Below are 20,467 nucleotides of genomic sequence, written 5' to 3'. Positions count from 1 at the left end.
TACTTTAGATAAAGTCTCTACTTTAAAAAGTGCTCAAGTGGTCTTTGGGATCCAAAGATGCTCCAGTGCAAGGTTGAGTTTGGCCAAGAGGCAGTGCTAGAAAGTGGTGTGGTTTGAGTATCACTGGGGAGTGGTTTGGGTGTCATGGGGGAGAGAAAGAACTTTTGAATGAGAATTCTTTCTCTCTTTTTACCTCCCTTCTACCCCCATATCTTGGCCATTAGGGCTTTCAGTAATATATTAGGGTGCCATTCCCTGATTACTTCTTAAAGAGGTCTATTCACTCAGAGGGCATCACCTCACTCTAAGTGAGTACTTGGATAGGTCTTAGCCGAAAAAGGCCAAGGTCTCCCATTGCATCCTGGGTCATCTCCAGTCATCCTGATGAATATCTGGTCACTGGACCCAGATGGCTCTGGAGGAGAAAGTGAGGCTGGTGACCTTGCACAGCCTTCTCTCACTCAAATCAAAGTCAACTGCAAGTCGTGTCATCATTTCTCTGATGTCATTCTTCTTTGAAAATGAAGAATGAACATAACCTGTGAGGGTGCAGATATTAACATTTCTGAGATACAGGAGGGCTGCTGGATGAGGCCATCACATCCTACTTGGGTATATATGTTCAAGGTTATATGATAAAACTCAATTTATTTATTTCCTTTGCTCTCTTCCCACCAAAGGTTGATTTCTGGCATGCTCCAGCTAGACCCAGCCTCCCTGTGGATATGAGAGTTCCTTTCTCTAACCTGAAAGCTGTCAAAAACTACCTGAATTCCAGAGGTATCTCCTATACCATCATGATTGAGGATGTCCAGGTAAGCTCTCTCACCAGGTCTATGGTTACTTTAATTTTGGTTTCTGTCTAAGAAGTAGCCAGAGAGTACAGCTCTTCATCGTCTGTGAAATGAGAAGACTGGATGATACACCCTATAAGATCTCTTCTGGTTCGAAGTCTTTGTCCATTTGTGTCTGGATAGAATGCTAAATGTTACAGTTAAGAAGCCATGTTCCTCTCTTCTATTATATACTTCTGACTTTGTGAGAAAGTGACAGGAGAGGCTGGTAGATGACTTGAGAGAAATTTATAGAATATATTTATAGAATGTATGTAATTAAATGTATGTATGTACAGTATGTATGTATGTATGTATGTATAGTATGTATGTAATTAAATGTATGTAATTAAATAAACATAGGTGGTCAAATATTTAGAGAATATATATGGTCAAATGAAAATCCATATACCTGGAACATATTTTCTAATTTAATGAGTATCCTGCTCAAATAACTAAGTTTCAGACTTGTAAGAGAGCTTGTAATTAAAAAATTTTTGTTTTTTTTTTTTTGCTTCCACAAAAGTTTTTCTTTGAGCATTTCTGTATTTCAGTCTGGGGCAAGTAGGTGGCACAGTGGATAGAGTACTGGGCCTAGCGTCAGGAATACCTGAGTTCAAATCTGCTCTCAGATACTTACTAGCTGTATGACCCTGGGCAAGTCACTTAACCTGTTGGCCTCAGTTTCCTCATCTGAAAAATGAATTGGAGAAGGAAATGACGAACCACTCTAGTATCTTTTCTAAGAAAACCCGTGATGGAGTCACAAAAAGTTGGACATGATTGAACAACAACAAGAAATTTCAGTCTGAACTTGCAAACTTTTTTAGATAGTGGTACAAAAAGATCATGATGGAGTGGTCCGTTATCTTTTTTCAAGTACTGCTCTGATTTGTTCTGGAGTGGCAGTTGGTGAGGAACACTTATGGAAACCTTCTGTAGATGGAATTCTACCAAGTTTTTGCCTGGAAATTAGAAAACTTGGGTAGAATTCCTAGACCTAGTTCCTTTTGGTATTATTTTAAATCTGATTCCAGAATCACCAGCTCATACAACATGCCTTCATGCTTTCTGATGAGCACAGTAGTCAAGCTTGTGGTCAGTCAGGAACCCCTTTCAATTGAGGAAAATGGAATTTTCAGACCTTAGGAAGTCCATTTTTCTAATTCTTCCCAGGGCTCTTATCCATTGACCTGGGGCCAACTCAATAGTCAGATGAGTCATCCAGGACCAGTATCCTAGCTTTAGTATGTTTTTCATGCGTGCTCTACTAAGCTATGTGTTAGTAGACTGCATCAGATATTTTGGTTGCTAAACTGACTCATACATTAAACTTAGAGTCTACTAAAACTCCCATATTTTTTTTTCACACAAATCAGTGTAAAACTATGAGACAGCTAGATAGGACAATAGATAGAATGATGAACTTGGGGTCAGGAAGTCCTGAGTTCAAACCCTGCCCTAGATACTTATCAGTTGTGTGACCTTGGGCAAATCATTAATCTTGTCTGCCTCAGTTTCCTCTGTAAAATAGAGATAATAATAGCACCTACCTCTCAGGGTGGTTGTGAAGCCCCAATCAGCTAGTATTTGTAAAGCACTTTGCAAACCCTAAAGCGTTATATAAATGCTAGTGGTTATTATTGTTATAATTATCTAGCCCTTCTTCCATTTTGTATTTACAAAGTTGACTTTTTGATACCATGTTTAGGACTTTTCATTAATCTACATTAAGACTGCAAATAATAGACCAGATGCAATCTACTGGTGTAGATTGATGAGATCATTTGGTGTATTGACAAATTGGTTTTAAGTTTCATCTTATTGAATTCCACCAATCATTCTATGCCAATACATCTAGAATTCTGTTGTCTGTGTTTCACAAATATCATGCGTGAAAGCACTTTGTACCTCTAAGGTGCCATATAAATTTAAGGCCCTGTTTTTATTAATATCATCGACTCTGTTTATTCTATCATTGATGAAAATGAGGTTCAAAAGTTCGTTGTTAGCATCAGCATCATTAAATGACCATCATAGACTGAGTTTAGATAACACTGTACTCTTGCAGAGGGCTTCATCACCTCTGACCAGTTGGCAATTGGGTGATTATCTTCTCAATTTTACAAAAGAGGAATGAGACCTCAGAGAGTTAAGTGATTTGCCCAAAGTCACAAAGTTATGACGTAGAAGAGCCCAGACTTGAACCTGGGTCTTTTGACTCCCATCACAGAATCCAAGGCTGACAGCCTTGTATTCACATTGATGATGGCTTCTCTCTCCCCAGTGCACTGGCGGCACTATCTTAGTCAAAGAAGACATGGCCTTGACCTCTTGGCATTTGGGGATTTGTATTCCAGGTGCTGTTAGATGAGGAAAGAAGAGGCATGACAGCCTCCCGAAGACAGGAGAGGAGTACTAGTAGCTTCAGGTACAACTCTTACCACACTCTAGAGGAGGTAGGTATTCACTCTAATCCAATGGACACTTATTAAGCATCTGCCATATGCAAATGAGAAATCATTCCTCTCCTTAAGGAGTTTACATTCTGGGGTTGGGGAATAGCATTTAGATAGTAAATAAATATAACATAATTTGAAGACAGGTATATCACAAAGAACTGAGCAGACGAGGAAGGGGTTCCCATAGAAATATACCAAGGCCCCCTAGCTGTTTCTCTGGTCCAGCCTTGCCTGGCAGTAGTGCCTTTTGTGGTCTCCAGAGGTAATCAGCCTTATGCAGAAATTAATTCCATCTCACAACCCCTGACTCCTCACCTCAGGGCACCTGTCACATGATTATTGTTGAATTAAGAGGCCTAGTGTGCAAATGAGCATAAATAAGTCAGGGTAGCCTGGCCTAACTCTACTGCTGGAAAAAAACAGCTCAAAGTTCGTAGCCTATTTCATATTCAAAGGACTTTGTGTTATAATCCTTGTTCCCATGATTATTACTGCTATTGTTGCCCTCAAGGTGCTCATCATGCTCAGTATTACCATATGGTCCTAAATATAGGTTGCACTTCCCCCCCAGATCTAACTATGGCCTATAATCCTTGTTATTTTTCTTGTATACCAATAGACTATTTTCTCTTTCAAGGGATCTTGTTGAAGAGATGTGGCCTATATTTGGACCAATATGGTGGACTACAGGGTAAAATTGATGAAGTCTGTAAAAGGAGACCATTAAAAATAGCTGAAGTCTCCATGTTCATTAATGAGACAAGATTTCAAGGGGTCATCTAGTCTAACCTCCTCAATTTACTGACAGGGTAGCTGGGGCCCAGAAAGGTTGTGATGTGCCTAAGGTGAATTTGGGTCTTTATTCTCCAAATGCAGCTCCCTTTCCCCTGCCTCATATTCACTCATCCATCCTTCCAGTAGTCGCTTACTTGGTACCTGCTATATGACAGGTCCTTTGCTAAGAACTTGAGAGGATACAAAGATGTCGATGGCATAGTCCCTGTCTACATGAAGCTTATAGCCTAGAAGGGAGATAAGACCTCTACATTGTTAACTACAATTCAACACCATGGTGGTGTGGAGGACCTGCAGCCTTGAGGTCATGTGTGACCCTCTACTTCCTCAAGTGAGGCCCTTTGAATCCAAACTTCACAGAACAAATTCACAGAACAAAGTATGGATTCAGTGAAAGGGCTGCACTTGAGGACCAAGAGGGCCACCAGTGGCCTCAAGGCCAGAGGTTCCCTACCCCTGCATGTTAAATGGGTCATTCAAATACAATGACTGTAGTTTTCAAACTCCAAATCAAGACTCATATTCTGATGAATATACTTTTGAATATACTTGGAAATACTTTTTAGAGAACCCTATTACAGATATGCTTTCTTTTCTTAAAATGGGGACTGTCTTGAAACACCAGGCACTCATGGAGTATGTGGATCTGTGAGGAGTCCTAGCCAAGTAGATCAGGGGAAGGAGATCCCTTCTGGTGAGAGGTGGTCCTCATGAAAGCAGGCTCATGATCAGAGCAGATTTATGAATAATATTAATGGAAAGATAGTATGTTTCAGTGGAAAGGACACTGGTTTTGGAGGCAGAGGCCTTGGGTTTAAATTCTGACCTTGACCAAATTACTTAATTTCTCAGGGCCAAAGTTTCTTCAGTAAAATGAAGGGTTGAGCTTAGATGGTCTCTCTGACCCCAGCTGTAAAATCTGTGACTTATCTGGCCCTCAGTTTCCTTATCTGTAAAATAAGGGAGGTTGTTTTAGATGATCTTTCATCTCCCAGATCTCCCTCCCAGATCTAAATTCCATGATTTTATAAATTAAATTGAATTGAGACCCAAGTTAAAAATTTCTCCATAGAGGAAGGTTAGGGGGGTGGGATGGGGAGCAGGAAGAAAAGGGGGGAGGGTATTTTTTTGTGCCCCTTCTCTCCAAGTTCCCTCTACTCTCTCTGTGGGCATTGCCAGATATCCGAACTGTCTTCATTTCAGATCTACACCTGGATGGACAACTTTGTAGTTGAACATTCAAACCTGGTCTCAAAAATTATGATTGGTCAGACCTTTGAAAATCGTCCCATTTTTGTGCTGAAGGTAATGCCTTGATTCCTCCATGCTCTAGTTTTCCTCCGTGCTCTAGTCTTACTCATCCCTTCCCACTTCCATCAAAGGCTTGGGGCACCATAAAGTAAGGAGTTGGGTAAGTGTTGGGACAAATGACCTCTTAGATCTTTTTTCCTTTCGGAGTTTTAGGTAGAGGGTACATACCCATCAGTTTGGTTTGGTTCAGATTCAGCTCTAAATGGTGTGACCTCTGAGCCCACAAACTTAGGCTTCAAGGACTTGGATAGCCATCACCCCCATCTCACGCAGTGAGACTGGGAATGAGCTCACTCACACAGACACACTCAAAAGGTAAATCCTCAGTGGGAGGCTTATTAAAAAATTAAAAACTGTGTACTGGGGTTATTCACCCTGGATTTGAGGTGGGTGAGTATGGGTGAGTTATTGTACTTCTGGTTGCCTCAGTCGCTCCATCTGTTAACTAGGAATAGGGATACCAAGTCTTCCTTTTGCCTTTTCCTAAATAGATTTTCCTTCTGCCTTTTCCCAAATAGATTGGGTTTTGCACAGGACTGTCTGCAGTCCACCAACTAAAAGTCTATATAAATGAACTTGAGTCAACAGGGAGGATTCCCCATCATGCATTCGTGCCATAGAAATTTCAAGCAAAAAACGTGTAGATAAAGCTCGGAAATCGAGTCAGAAGTCTTAAGTTCATATCTTTCCTGAGACCCTGGGCAAGTCACTTAACATCTTTGGGCCTCAGTTTCTTTATCTGTAAAGTGAAGGGGCTTGCCTTTGGTGGCCTTCACATGTGTGAAGACCAGAAGATCTTGGTCACTTGAAAGGATCCATGGCATGGATGCTCAGAAATGAAAGTCTTAGCTCTGACAATCTGAACCCTCGATTTATCAGCCAAAGGGCTGTCCTCAATTGACTCTTACCTGTTTCCACCTCCACAGAAGACGTCATCCTTTTCTATTGCTTCCTTGTAGGTATTGAGGTAGCAAATTTCATACACACACACACACACACACACACACACACACACACAGACACACACACACACCATTGTTCACTCTCAGTTTAGGTCTAAGCAACCAGAGAGCCCTCCCAGTAGAGCTGACCCATTGTATGAGGTCTCCGGGAATGTCATCACAGCTCGTGTGGCTGCAGACCCCTGTGAGCCATTTTAACACCACCTGGTGACTTGTTTCTTTGTGTCCCAGTTCAGCACTGGAAACAAGACCCGTCCTGCCATCTGGATTGACAGTGGTATTCATGCTCGGGAGTGGATCTCTCAAGCTGTTGGAGTTTGGACAGCCATGAAGGTCAGCAGGAGATGGATAGCCGATAGCCCAGAGGTGGACAACAGACAGAGGGAGTTAGTGGCTAAAGGGGGTTAGTGCACAGAAAGATCTGGAGCTCCAGGGAGACAGGTGTTGTTATTATCCCCATTTAACAGATGAGGAAACTGAGGCCAAGAACTGGAAAATGTTTGGCTGTAGTCACTCAGCAGACTTGATGGTAGTTGATTGACACCTGTCTCTGGTGTATGTTTGTGTGTGTGTGTGTGTGTGTGTGTGTGTGTGTGTGTGTGTGTGTGTGTGTTAGGGGTTGCCTGACAATTTTAGGGCCTTTTCTGAGATTGAGTACAGTCACAGACATATTGGGCTTAAATATCTGATTCTCTGAGTCTCTGGCCTATCCCATTTCTTGTGTGGGCCAGCACAAGAGCAAGAAAAGGTCTCTTTACTATTTATTAAGAAATCTATTGACTCCTCACACTAATGTTTTTAAATGCATAAAATAAAACACGTAGGATTACATGGATGCAGTTGGTGGTGCAGTGGTTAAAGTGCCAGGCTGGGAGTCAGGAGGACTCATCTTCCTGAGTTCAAATCTGACCTCAGACACTTACCCTGGGCAAGTCACTTAACCCTGTTTGCCTCAGTTTCCTCATCTGTTAAATGAGAATAATAACACTTGTCTCCCTGTGTTGTTGTGAAGATTAAATGAAATAATAATTGTAAAGTGTTCAGTACAGTGCCTGGCACAGAGTAAGTACTATATAAGTGTTTGCCGCTGCTGCTGCCGCCGCTGCCAGTACCAGCTGTGTGACCTTAAGCAAGTCACTTAATCTCTGCTTGTCTCAGTTTCCTCAGCTGTAAATTGGGGCTAATAATACCATCTACCTCCCAGGGTTATTGTGAGGATCATGAGTTATTTATGAAAAGTGATCTGCATGGTGCCTGACACCTACTAGGCTCTATGTAAATGCTAGCTATTATTATTGTTGTTGTTATTTTTGTAAAGGAAACCAATTTTGGTGAAATACAGTTATCAATAATTTTTTTTAAAGTTTGCGGACTCCCAGACCAAGAATTCATGCTCTAGTTACTTGCAATATAGTTAATTTTGTGGTGAATCCACAGAGAAAGTATAGCACAAGCAATAACTAAGTTAGATCCTTCGTTCACAGTAACAGGCACCGTGTGCGATGACTGATTTTGACAGACTTGGCCCTTTTCAGCAAGGCCAGGACCTAAAGCAGTTCCAAGGGACTCATGATGCAACATGTCATCTACATCCAGAGAAAGAACTAGGGAATCAGAAATGCAGAGCCAAGCAGACTATTTTTTTTTTGTTTTATTTTAATTTTATTTTTTTCTTTCTTTCTTTTTCTTTTCCTATAACTAACGGGAGAAACCCATTAGTTATAATTTTTCTATATAACATGACTAATGTGAAAATGTTTTTATAGGACTGTATGTGCTGAGCCCATATCAGATTGCATGCCATCTTGGGGAGGGAGGGGGAAGGAAGAGGGAGAAAATTTAAAATGTATGGAAGAGAATGTTGAAAACTAAAAATAAATTAATAAATTGAAAAAAAAAGATCCTTAGTTCACCTTGTTAACTGGTAGTGAAACTCTCCTGCCCTGCACCCGCCATCCCTGTCCATAGTCTCTCTTCCCTGCTTTTGAGGGTCTCACTCCAACCTTCCTGCATCACCATTTCCTCTTGCTTTCAGATTGCTACAGATTATGGGGAAGAACCAGTGCTAACCAAGGTCTTGAACCACATGGACATCTTTCTTGAAGTCATTACCAACCCTGATGGGTTTGCCTACACCCACAGCATGGTGAGGCTCTTTGGGGATAAGGAAGGTTGGGGAGACCAGATCACCTGGCAGGGAGGGAGGGAAAAGCCTAATCCCCCACTGGAATGGGAGGAAGCACTCCCCTGGATACTCAGCCTTGTCTTAGGCTGTGAATGGGGACAAAAGAGGATGCCAGTGGAGGATGCTGTGGGCCTAGACTAGCCTAGACTTGACTCTGTGGTTAAGCACCATGGTTGGGCACCATGGGCACCTCCAGACATCAGCCGTATAAGTCTGTGATTCTGAAACTAAGACCCAAATGACACAGTCCATAGGTAGCCAGGATTAGAAACCAAGACTTGGGACATCCCAAGAACCTTTCCCAAAACTTAGCTGGTGTTGGCCTCCCCCAATTCATAAGATCACATGACCTTTATTTACCTCCTAGAACCGACTGTGGCGCAAGAACCGAGGTATCAGTTCAAATTCCACTTGCAAGGGGGTAGATCCCAACAGGAACTGGGATTCTGGCTTTGGAGGTATGGCATTTTTCTGCTGGGGGGCTGATGTACCCCTTGGTGAATTCTTTGCACTGAGGGAATGTGTGACCCTATAGCTGAATAAATACCAGTGAATATTGGCTGGGGGCATGCTAAAGATGTGGGCCTTGTAGCCAGAGAGTACATGGGAAGGCTTAAAATGTATAATCAAGGGCATTTTGGAGCTAGCTCCAACCAGCTCCTGGAAGCCCATTGTTAAATGTTCACTGGGAGCACTTACACCTCAAAAATCGGTAAAAGAAATACAGCCAGGGCTTGATTTATTGTTTTATTGATTATCTAGATTTAAGCAAGTGATGAAGAAAAAAATCTAATAGCTCCGATTAAATTTAAAAGTATGTTATATAGACATCACCTCCACACCTGAGAGTCAGGTGTTAAATATTTACCAACATACTGCTGTTATGATGAACATATTTGTATAATCTGTATTATACATACACATGCATACACTATTATATATACATATATACAATAAGACAGAAACAGAGGGAGACAGAGGAAAAGAGAAGAGAGGGAGAAAGAAAGAAGAGAAAGAGGGAGAGAGAAGAAAGAGAAGAAGGAAAGGAGAGGAAGAGGAGAGAGAAGAAAAAAGGAGAGAGAAATAAGGGGGAAGAAAGAGGGAGAAGACAGAGGAAGAGAAGAGACAGAGAAAGGAGAAAGAAGATAGAGAAGGCAGAGGAAAGGGGAAGAGAGAGGGAGGAGAGAAAGAGAAGAGAGAGGATGAGTGCTAGTGTGACCTGGATTCAAGTACCTTCTCTGTTGTGCACTGAGTAACCCTAGGCCAGTCCCTTAACCTCTGAGTACCTCTAAGACAATAATCAGCAGAGCTGTTGCTGATCTGTATTGATGAAAGGAGTTTCTCTACACTTCTCTACACTTATGCAATCATGTATCTGATCAGAATATACATCTGTCTATCATCTCTCTTTCGGTCTGTCTCTAACTAGTACAATAAAGTTTTTTTAAAACTGTCTACTTTTCCAAATGCCATATTAGGCACTTGGGCTATTAAAACAAAAATTCATTCCAAATGCATTTATTAAGCTCCCACTATTTGCTAATATACTATGTGCTAGGCCCTACTCAAGGTAGAAAACGGGGGCAAAAACAAAAACAAAATAAACTGTGTCTTCCAAGTTTGCTGATTTTCACTTTTTTCTACCCCATTTGGGGTTTTCTTGGCAGAGATCCTGGAAAGGTTTGCCATTTCCTCCTCCAGCTCATTTTGCAGAGGAGGAAACTAAGGCAAACAGGGTCAGTGACTTGCCCAGGGTCACACAGCTAGTAAATGTCTTCAGGCATATCTGAACTCAGGGCCTGTGCTCTATCCATTGCACCACCTAGCTGCCCTTAAGATTTTTTTTTTTAAGATTGCGTCCCAAAGCTTCATGGGATCATAGATCATGAATTGTAAGAAGACCCGAGAGGTCATTGAGTCCAACCCTTTCATTTTATAGATAAAGAAACTAAGAGCCAGGCAAGTGAAATGACTTGCCTAGGATCACACAGGTCGTAAGTGACTCAGGTAATATTTGAACTTGTGTCTTCCTCAGTCCAAGTCCTGCTTTCTGTCCAAAGTGCCACCTAGCCACCCAATTGAAATGGAGCAGCTAGGTGGCGCAGTGGATAGAGTATGTACCCAGGAATCAGGAGGACCTGAGTTCAAATTTGGCCTCAGACATTTACATGTGACCCCTATGCAAGTCGCTTACCCTAATTGCCTCCCCCCACCAAAAAAAAAGAAATAATGTGTGCTTTGGATCTGTTTTCAATGAAAAATTTATATGGCTCTGAAATATTTAAATCTAGAAGTACCTTGTCCAAAGTTCGCTAGAAGGTCCAAAGGTAATTTAATGTTTCCAGATCAAATGGCCAGGTCCATAGTGTAAATAATGAATCCCATGAAGTGCTTCCATTATTCTCACTGCATATTTCTATTGGATTGGGACCAATGAGCATATTTTATATAATTATAATTTTGAATAGCATGAATTCTAATACATGCAACCATAGGATAGGATTCATCACTTGTGCTTAATCAGCACTTAATTGTATTGCAAATTGGTATAGTAGCCCTGGACCTCTCTGCCTTCTTCACTCAGCTGTCCTGAGGTAGCCAGGACTAAGACCTTGGAGTGTGAGCATCAAGAGAAAAGGGAAAAGAAGGAGGGAGGAAATACACACACATACACATTATATGTATATATATTTGTATAATATATATATGTAATGTTTCTTGTGATTGGGAAACATGGGTGTGAATGTTTCAGCTCATTGGAGAACACTTGCCCATCTGGAGTTGGCCACCTGGCTTTGCCAAATGTGAGGAATCTCTTAGGCTGTACAAGATCAACTCAATTGACCATTAAGAGTAATACATAGAGACAGGGAGATGGAGTACTGGGCCTGGAGTCAGGAGGACCTGAATTCAAATCTGAACTCAGATACTTGACATTTACAAACTGTGTGACCCTGGTAAAGTCACTTAACCCCAATTGCCTTGCCAAAAAAAAAAAAAAAAGAATAATACAGATCATTTAAGAAAACCACCTTGAATAATAAACAAAGAACCATCAGAATGTAATTAGAAGATATGTAGATAGAGGCAGTGAAATAGAATAGAGAGGAGACTGGAGTGAGGAAGACCTGGGTTCACATCTCACCTTAGAGACTTTGTCATCCATGGCTTGTCACTCTCTCTGGGCCTCAGTTTCCTCCTATATATAAATAATGGGGTTGTGTGTGTTCACCTCCAAGAATTCATACGTCTCTGAAATTTTCAAATCTAGAATCAGTACTGTGCCCCAAGATTACTATGTTCTAGATCAAACAGCCAAGTCCGGATCAGTGTGAATAGTGAATCCCATGAAGAGGTCTCCTTATTCTCACTGAATATTTTTACCAGCTCTAAATTTATGGTCCTATGGAGATTTGTATCTAGAGCTTTGAAAAATCCCAGGTGTTTGGCCAATGACCAAGAAAGTTTTGTTGTTCACCAGTTGGGCCACCTGTGGGCCCAGGTGCAGATTCACTGGGACAGTCTAGTTCATCTGATGGAACCATACAGGGTTGTGACTTACAGTTTAAGAACCCTTGAATTAGAAGACAAGAATTGTGACCATCTGACCAGGTGATTCTTTAGTTCTAGCTCAGAAAGAGCTCTGCTCTGGAAAACTCAGGAAAACAACTGAACTGGGAATCGGGAGCCTCAGGCTTTGGCTAGCTTTGTGAGGGGAAGTTATTTGGGGAAGTTATTTCACCTTATTGTAAAATAATGGCATTTGGACATGATCCTAGGACTCTAAAAGCCAGAGAGATGCTCAAAATACAATAGTCAGGGGTTGGTTTGTTTATTCTCTGATTCATAGAATTTGAGCATCAGAAGGAACCGTAGTGACCATCTTAGTGTCAACTCTACCTTACCTCCAATGGTTTTAAATGTCTATAAATAGTTCTCTATATTTGGGCAGATGCCCCCTGGACACTAGCAGGTGGTTAAGCCTCTTTCTGCAACTGGGCGGATTTCAGTATAACTTTCCTGATCTCAATCAGAAGGAATTAGGCCTTCATTTGAAGTCTTATAACTTTTTGTCAGGATTTTTCTTATGCGCTATTATGTATCGTATAATGTAATGTAATATTATATTATATCATATATCCTTTTATATCCTACTTTGCCCCCATCTTTGTCCGTTACTTACCTCTCTAAACTTCACAAGTGTAAAGACAAAGAGGGACTGTGTCTTTTGAACCGCTGGATATCTCAAAGCACTCACTGTTCTACTCTTCCTGACCCCAAAGATACTGGAGTGGTTTGCCATTTCCTTCTGCAGCTCATTTTATAGATGAGGAACCTGAGGCAAAAATGGTTAAGTGACTTGCCCAGGGTCACACAGCTAGTAAGTGTCTGAGGCTGGATTTGAACTCGTAAAGATGAATCTTTCTGATTCCAAACCCAGTGTTCTATCCACTGCATCACCTAGCTGTCCATATTGTGAGGAAGGGAAGGGATGACAAGGGAAGGGTGTCTGGACTGTAAAATGGCTGTATTCTTAGTCTGCATAGCTTGCCTTCCTTCCTGAAGTAGGTGCATAGCCTCCAGGCAGACATGCCAAACAGGTTTTCAGTTAATTCATGAGTCTCCAGCATGAGACTGTGATCCTCCCCTCCCAGGCCCTCATCCATCCGCCTCGTGTGGGCAGATCTTGCTCCTGTCTGGAGACCTGTTACTGCAGGTGTGGGCTGTGGCATATCAGAAGAGGAAGTGATTAGGGGTGGAGTGGGCTTGGGGGCAGGTGGAAGGCCCTGTCATGGGCTCAGAAGGGCTCAGTGACTTGCCTGTGGTCAGAAGCAGCATGTATCTGCTTGGGTGACTCAGGTAGGACTGCTCTCCTGCATATTTGATATAATCGTTCTAATGAGAACATGGAAACCACCCCATTGCCCCACCCCCATCTCAACCTGGGATTCCTGTAGAATGAGGATAATCCCAGAGAAACAACCGAATCTAGAGATCAGCTAGCTGGCAAACCCCCGGGGCTCCCAAGAAGTCAAGTGGGATGCTGGGCCCTTCCTGGAGGTGCTCCCACGATTACTGACCTTCGCTGACCTACTGGAGACCTGTTTTCTGGGGCAGAGGCTGCGCTTGAGGTAGAGAGATCTAGGATGGCTCCCCACAACTCTTATTAAAGTAAGGAAGAAAGAGCAGTTGACATGGGGGGATGGCAGAGGGACAGGGAGGCAGCAGCTGTTGCCAATAACTCAGACAAAGTTTTTTCTTTCCCTTTGAGATATCCCACTGTTGTTCAGTCATTTCAGTCATGTCTGATTCTCTGTGAGCCCATTTGGGGTTTTTCTGGCAGAGATACTGGAGTGATTCTCCATTTCCTTCTTCAGTTCATCTGACAGATGAGCAAACTGGGGCAAACAGAATAAAATGACTTTCCTAGGTTCTGAGGCCGGATTTGAACTCAGGTATTCCTGATTCCAGGCCCTGCATTCTGTCCACTGTACCACATGCAAGGTATCCCATAAACAAGTTAGAAAAAGTACAGGTTGTCCAGTTTTCCTAACCTGACCCCCAGCGTTGAGACCTAGAGGCTCCTCTAGAGAATCTGATTACATGGGGGGCTGTCTCTGTGTTTGAGATTCTCTTATGGTATCTGTGTCCCTAATCTCAGGCTGGGGAGCTGTGCTCTAAATGACTTGAGGTCCTAAGGCACGACTTAACATTGAAGGACTGAGCAGTGATGATGTTGTCATGGCATCATTGATGACTGTCCTTGATGACACCTTCTGAGTCTTTCCCAGTTCTTTTTAGTGTGCCTCTGTCCAAAGGTCAATGGACCCTGGCACAGATAGGTATTGCCCTTATAGTCTGATCTCCAACTACCCCTGCCCTCTAGATTACCAGTGTGGGTTTTGGGGAGGTAGAGACAAGAGGGGAGAAAGGAAAGAGAATATGGGAAGATCAATGAAGAAGAAGACTCATTCTGGAATAATTAATACCCTTTCATAAGTAGGGAAAATAAGCGTAAAAATATATAGTTAAAAAAGTTTAGAAAATAAAGCTAAAAATCTTAAGGAGCTGGAACCCTTACAAGTAGAGTGGTACAGGGATGAGGGAAGAGAATGAACATTTATTTAGTGTCTGCTATGTGCTAAGTGCTTTACAAATATCTCACCTCAACATAGGGTGCTGAATGGGGAGGTGAGTGATCTCAGTTTAAGCCCTAACTGTTGCTTATTAGCTATGTGACACTGAGTGAGTCACAAGACTTCTCTGGGCCTCAGTTCCTTTATCTGTAAAATGGGAATAATAGTACTTGCCCTACACACCTCATGGGTTTTTGTCATATCTGAAGGTGTGATCTTTGTTTTAGTTGTGCTCTAAAGCCCAGGTAGCTGGACCTACACTTATTTGCCTTATGTTCTTAAATACTTAGAATGATCAGTTTTTAAAGCTGGGAAGAACTTTAGAGCCTATCTAGTCTATCCCTCTCATTTTACAGAGGAGTATCTGAGGACAAGAAGGGTCAAATGACTTGCCTGAGGTCACACAGCCAATACCGGTGGAGCTAAGACAGAACCCAGGTGTCTTGAAATCTAGGCTGGGTCTCTTTTCCCTCCTCCCCATAGACTGTGAACTTAGAAATCCCCCCAGGAAGAAATGATCAGGAGTAGATGGGGGTCATCGAAAGGGGTCTTTGCTGGTGTTACTCTGACTCAGTGAGGGAGCTGGGATTAGCCATGATGATGGGGACCCTTAGTGTTCTTAGAGGGGGGGCTCTTTGTGACATCCATAGAACACACAGAGGTAGCCCCCAAGCTGGGTCATTGACTTGTCAAACTAGCATATGGCTACCTGCCTGACAGTTTCTCTGGGTTACATATTCAAGGTCTTAGATCATAGGCTAAAGAGCTGGCTAATGGGTTGCTTTGGAAAACATCCTCTTCTCCCTTGATGTCTTCAAACAAAGGCTTGTCTAAGCACTTGTCAGGTATGTTTTAAAGGGGATTCTCTGTGGTTTAGGTTAGAGCAGATGGCCCCTGAGGCCCCTTCCAGCTCTGATATTCTGTGACCCTGTGACCTCAGAAAGCATTGCTTGCAGCCTCCTCATTTTACAGATGAGGCTGTTACAGAGATACCTAGCATTCAAATGATTTGCCCAGAGTCACACAGATAATAACTGACATAGCCAGGTGGTGAACACAGGTCTTCTGGCTCCAAATCCTGTTTTCTGTTTCTTTGTTTGATTGTTTCTTTCTTTTTCTTCCTTCCTTCCTTTCTCTTTCTTTCTTTTATCTCATTGGAAATTATTTATTTTAACATTCATTTTTAAAATTTTTGAGTTCCAAATCCCTCCTTCCCTCTGTCCAGTCACTCCTGTGCACCCATTGACAAGGCAAGCAATATAATGTCAAGTATACATGTGAAGTCATGCAAAACATATTTCAGTATTGGTCATGCTGCCAAAAAAAAGCATGAAAAATAAAGAAAATGAAAAGGATGTGCTTCAGTCTGCACTCAGAGTTCATCGGTTTTCTCTCCGGATGTGGAGAGGATTTTTCATCATGAGTCCTTTGGAATTGTCTTGGATTGACCAGAGTAGCTCAGTATTTCACATTTGATTGTTACAATTGTGCTTACTGTGTACAATGTTCCCTTGGTTCTTCTGTATTCACTTTGCATCAATTCACATAAGTCTTCTCAGGTTTTCTGAAACCATCTCACTATTTGTTTCATATAGCATAATAGTTTCTGGGTTCTTTCTACTATACCCTACTTCTTCTCTGGACTACAATTTTATAATTTGCATTTTTGGGTGTGGGGGACTTAATTCTAGGTGTTGGTTCTAGCAACAACCCTTGCTCAGAGACTTACCATGGGCCCTTCCCTCACTCTGAGCCAGAGGTGGCCTCTATTGCGGACTTCATCCAGAAGCACAAACATTTCAAGGTTGTGATCTCCATCCACAGCTATTCCCAGATGCTCCTGTATCCCTATGGCTGCAGGAAGGAGCCTACTCATGATGATGAGGAGCTGGTAATATTCCTGTCCTATCATATGGGTGGGGTTGGGTGGGGAAAACCATCCTCCCAAAGCAGAGGGGGAAAACTCTTATTTGACAGGCTTTCCAAAAAGGGAAAAGAACACAGGTACCCTCCACAACCTGTAGGATAAAGGCCCAAATGTCCTATGCGGAAGTTGTCCTCCCACCACGACTGACTCCTTGTACAGTTTAAAGAATCATAGATTTAAAACTGAATGTAGCCTTAGAGACCAGCATTTTGCAGATGTGGAAAGTGAGGCCTAGAGAGTTGAAGAAACCTGCCCAAATTCACAGAGATAATAAGTATCAGAGGTGAGACTTAAACCTAAGCCACACTGAATGTGCCGCACCATGCACGGGGGGAGGAATGATTCTGGGAGGGAAGATATTGTTGGAATCACAGTAAAATAACATGTCTAATCCATGAGAGGTGGTCCTCAGAGACAGAAAAAAATGATGGACAAGACAGGTGGAGAGAGGGAAAGACAGCCTGTAGACAGTGCCCATGGTCCACTAGCATCCATTAACATCTTACAATGTGAAGAGAGCTTTAGGAAGTCCCCTAGTGCAGTGGTGCCCCTCCCTTGACAAAGCCATGGGAGGAGGGCAACAGGAGTTTCAGGGATGATCAATTTATCAGTCAATCAATCAATATTTAATGTGTCTACTGTGTGCTAGGCACTATGCTAAGTGGTGGAGATATGGAAAAGAGGCAAATGAGTTTCTGCCTTCAAAGAATTTATAATCCAATGTGGGAGACAACATGGAAACAAATATATACAAACCAAGCTATATACAGGATAAATCAGAAAAAATTAATAGAGAGAAGGCACTGGAATTAAGAAGGGGTTATAGAAAGCTTCTTATAGAAGGTGGGATTTTAGTTAGGATTTAAAGGAAGCAGAGGAGGGAGAGCATTCCAGGCATGGGGAGTAGCCAGAGAGAGTGTCCAGATCGAAGAGATGGAGTGTTTTCTTGGCAGAACACCAGATGGGTCAATGCTTAGCACAGGGCCTGGAACACATTAGGTGCTTAATAAATACTAACTGATTGACAGGATGATCAGGCATGGATGGTTGGGAGATGCATTGTTGGCCAGAATGCCCACATTGAGGCAATCACAGATTCACCAGGCTATTGGAGTGTATGGGGCACTGTGTTAGGTGGCAGAGAGGGTACCGAAAAGATACAGTCCTTTATGGAGCCCTAGTTTTATTTGGGGAGGTGGTGGAGGACAGGGAAGACATTAAATATATATTAAATACATAAATACATTACAAGCATTATTCACCAAGGGATCACATAGGCTGGATTTTGGTTCTTCCAGGAATAGTGACATAATGAATAGGAAGACCTGGGTGCAGATCCAACCTCTGCCACTTACTAGTTGTGTAGCCTTGGCATGTCTCTCTAACCCTCAGTTTCCACATCTATAAAATGGGGAGTTTGGGCTCTAAGGTCCCTTTCAGTTTCAAATCTCTGGCCCTAGGAGAACCTCCATCCGCTGAACAGAAAGACAAAAACAACAAGTGAAGAAAGACTGGTAATCTAATCTCCCTGGCCCACCTACAGCTGCAGCAAATACATTATGGTGAAGGATTGGGAAAATAATTTGTCTGATAAGGAAGTACTTAATCACATGATACAGACCCAGTTATTTGGACCAGATACGGCACAAGTTTGCCTAACAACAAGTAACCGCCTCGGCCAGTTGGGAGAGACCTTTGCAGATCAAGGTTCCAACAGCAGGACTTCTTGCCACAGTCACGGGAACCAATAGGGGTAATCTTTGCTCTTGTACTGGTGAGTGCTTTTCACCAAAGGTGCCCCTTCTGAGTAGATATGTGAAAAAGGACTTCGGAGGGCTGATACGGGGAAATAAACTATGAAGGGAGAAAAGGGGCAGCGCAGCCCTCCTGGGAGGATGGCTGTGTCTGGAGTTAGATTCCCCTAGGACTCATCCTGAACTGTCGTCCTCTGTTCACCTTTCCAATAGGTTGAAGGAGCCGAGGCACTTCATTGTTGCCACATGATTTGGGGGTCCTGTGTGGTCAGGGAGGGCCCAGATATGTAGAGAGCTCTGCTCTCCCTGCAGGAAGGGACTAGACTTCACCTCCTAGAAGCTCCCAAGCTCCTCTGCCTGTTAGGTGGTCTGGGATCTCCTTCAGCCAGTGTGTTGTAAGAGCTGGGAGCCCCATTGCCTCCTCCTTGGAAATAAAGGAATTAATGGGGCAGCTAGATGGAGTGGTGAATAGAGCACTGGCTCTGGAATCAGGAGGACCTGAGTTCCAGTGTGACCTCAGACACTTGACACATTTACTAGTTGTGTGACCTTGGGCAATTCACTTAACCCAAATTGCCTTCCCTTCCCCCCTTAAAAAAAGAAAAGAAATAAAGGAATTAGGATTCCCAGAGGGCTTAGTTGGGGGACTCTGAAGCCAAGGCCAGAGGCCATAGGGCTCCCTTCTTCAAGGCATCCATAAACTCTGACCGATCTCCCAAGTGCACTAAGAGTCAACGTCAGCATTCCCTTAATGAATGTTTGTCTGACATCCACTGTGTGAGTTCTGTGGGGTGTCTTTCACTCTTCCTGTCAAATTAGGAGAGTCAGGGTTAAAGTAGTGAAAAGGCCTTAGCCTCTGGGATTTTAGAACCAGAAGAACCTCCCTCAGAAGGTGATCTCATTATGTCCATCTCCCTCATTTTACAGATGAGGAAATTGAGGCCCAGGATGATAACTAGAACCCAAGCCTCCTGCCTTCTGGGCCTGCCCCACACCAAGTGATGTTCTATAGGGTCAGCCAGACGGTGCAGCATACAGAGTGCTGGACCTGCAGTGAGGAAGACCTGAATTCACATCCAGCCTCAGACACTTACTAGCTGTGTGACCCTGGGCAAGTCCTTGTTTGCCTCAGTTTCCTCATCTGTAAAATGAGTTAGAGAAGGAAATATCAGATCACTCCAGTATGTATCTTTGCCAAGAAAAACCCCTAAAAGGGATCATGAAGAGTTAGTCTCGAATGAAGTGACCAAAAACAAGATGTTCTGTAGGCCTCTAGCCTCCCTAGCCCTTTCCCGCTGTCCAGAGGGAGTATAATTCCAGTTCCTTCCATCCTCCTGTCTCTTACATTTGTGATGTTTCCTTGGCAGCATAGTCTTGCCCGCAAGGCAGTGGCAGCTCTCTCCCAAGTGCATGGAACTGAGTACATCTATGGGAGAACCATCAGCACCATGTGTGAGTAAGCCTTCCCCCAGGCAGCAGCAGCACCTGTGGGTTCTTCTCCAGTCAGACTCCCTAGTCCAGGTGTTTCTTTCCCACGGGGGTGGGTGGTGGGTATGGGTATGGGGGGGTGGCTGTTGGGCAAGCGGATGGATGCTTTGGGGATTGAGATTGCAGGACTGCCATAGCCCCTAGCCAAGTTACTCCATTGTCTATGTCCTACACGCTGCCCTCTATTAGCTGACAAGGACCAAGTTATTCCATCTTTGTTATCTCCCCCATCTTTTCTCTAATTCAATCCAATAAACAATTTTTAGGCAACTACAATGTGCCAGGGCCTTAAAGATAGACATTAAACAGTCCCTGATCTCAAGGAAATTTTACTCTACATATGTATTCTGTATTCTGTAGATAAATATTCTCTATACAATAGTCTCTACACGTGTGTTTATATGTGCATATACATATACACCTGTATGCATGCATACATATCCATGTAGGCAGAAGCATAGAAATGTACATACAAGTGTATTCACATATACATGTTTGTACATATGTATGTATGCACATAATATGCTTCTTCGAGATTGTGAATATTCTAGAATATTCCATTTATTTATGTATTTTACAATATTCTAGTCTTTCACTATCAACTCTTTGGCAT

The 20,467-nt window shown here is 42.7% G+C and overlaps 1 protein-coding gene across 5 annotated transcripts in view; it reads left to right on the top strand.

Annotated features, from left to right (window-relative positions):
• Positions 1-20,467, top strand: part of LOC140533238 (carboxypeptidase A5-like) — a 28,238-nt gene that overhangs the window by 7,163 nt on the left and 608 nt on the right. The window contains exons 4-12 of one of the 5 annotated variants that reach the window (XR_011976850.1): positions 681-815; positions 3,194-3,292; positions 5,294-5,395; positions 6,595-6,696; positions 8,399-8,509; positions 8,916-9,006; positions 16,377-16,576; positions 18,232-18,386; positions 19,734-19,818. Coding sequence is in view for 3 of the 5 variants with exons in the window: in XM_072652735.1 (XP_072508836.1) it covers positions 681-815; positions 3,194-3,292; positions 5,294-5,395; positions 6,595-6,696; positions 8,399-8,509; positions 8,916-9,006; positions 16,377-16,576; positions 18,232-18,363 (972 nt within the window). In the remaining 2 variants the exon portion in view is untranslated. Of the gene's footprint in view, positions 1-680; positions 816-3,193; positions 3,293-5,293; positions 5,396-6,594; positions 6,697-8,398; positions 8,510-8,915; positions 9,007-16,376; positions 16,577-18,072; positions 18,387-19,733; positions 19,819-20,467 lie in introns of those variants that run through there. The other 4 variants (XR_011976852.1, XM_072652735.1, XM_072652733.1 and 1 more) reach the window with 4 other exon arrangements.

This window comes from Notamacropus eugenii, chromosome 3 (assembly GCF_028372415.1).
Source record: "Notamacropus eugenii isolate mMacEug1 chromosome 3, mMacEug1.pri_v2, whole genome shotgun sequence".
Classification (NCBI taxonomy): domain Eukaryota; kingdom Metazoa; phylum Chordata; class Mammalia; order Diprotodontia; family Macropodidae; genus Notamacropus; species Notamacropus eugenii.
This window is presented reverse-complemented; position numbering and strand designations above follow the sequence as displayed.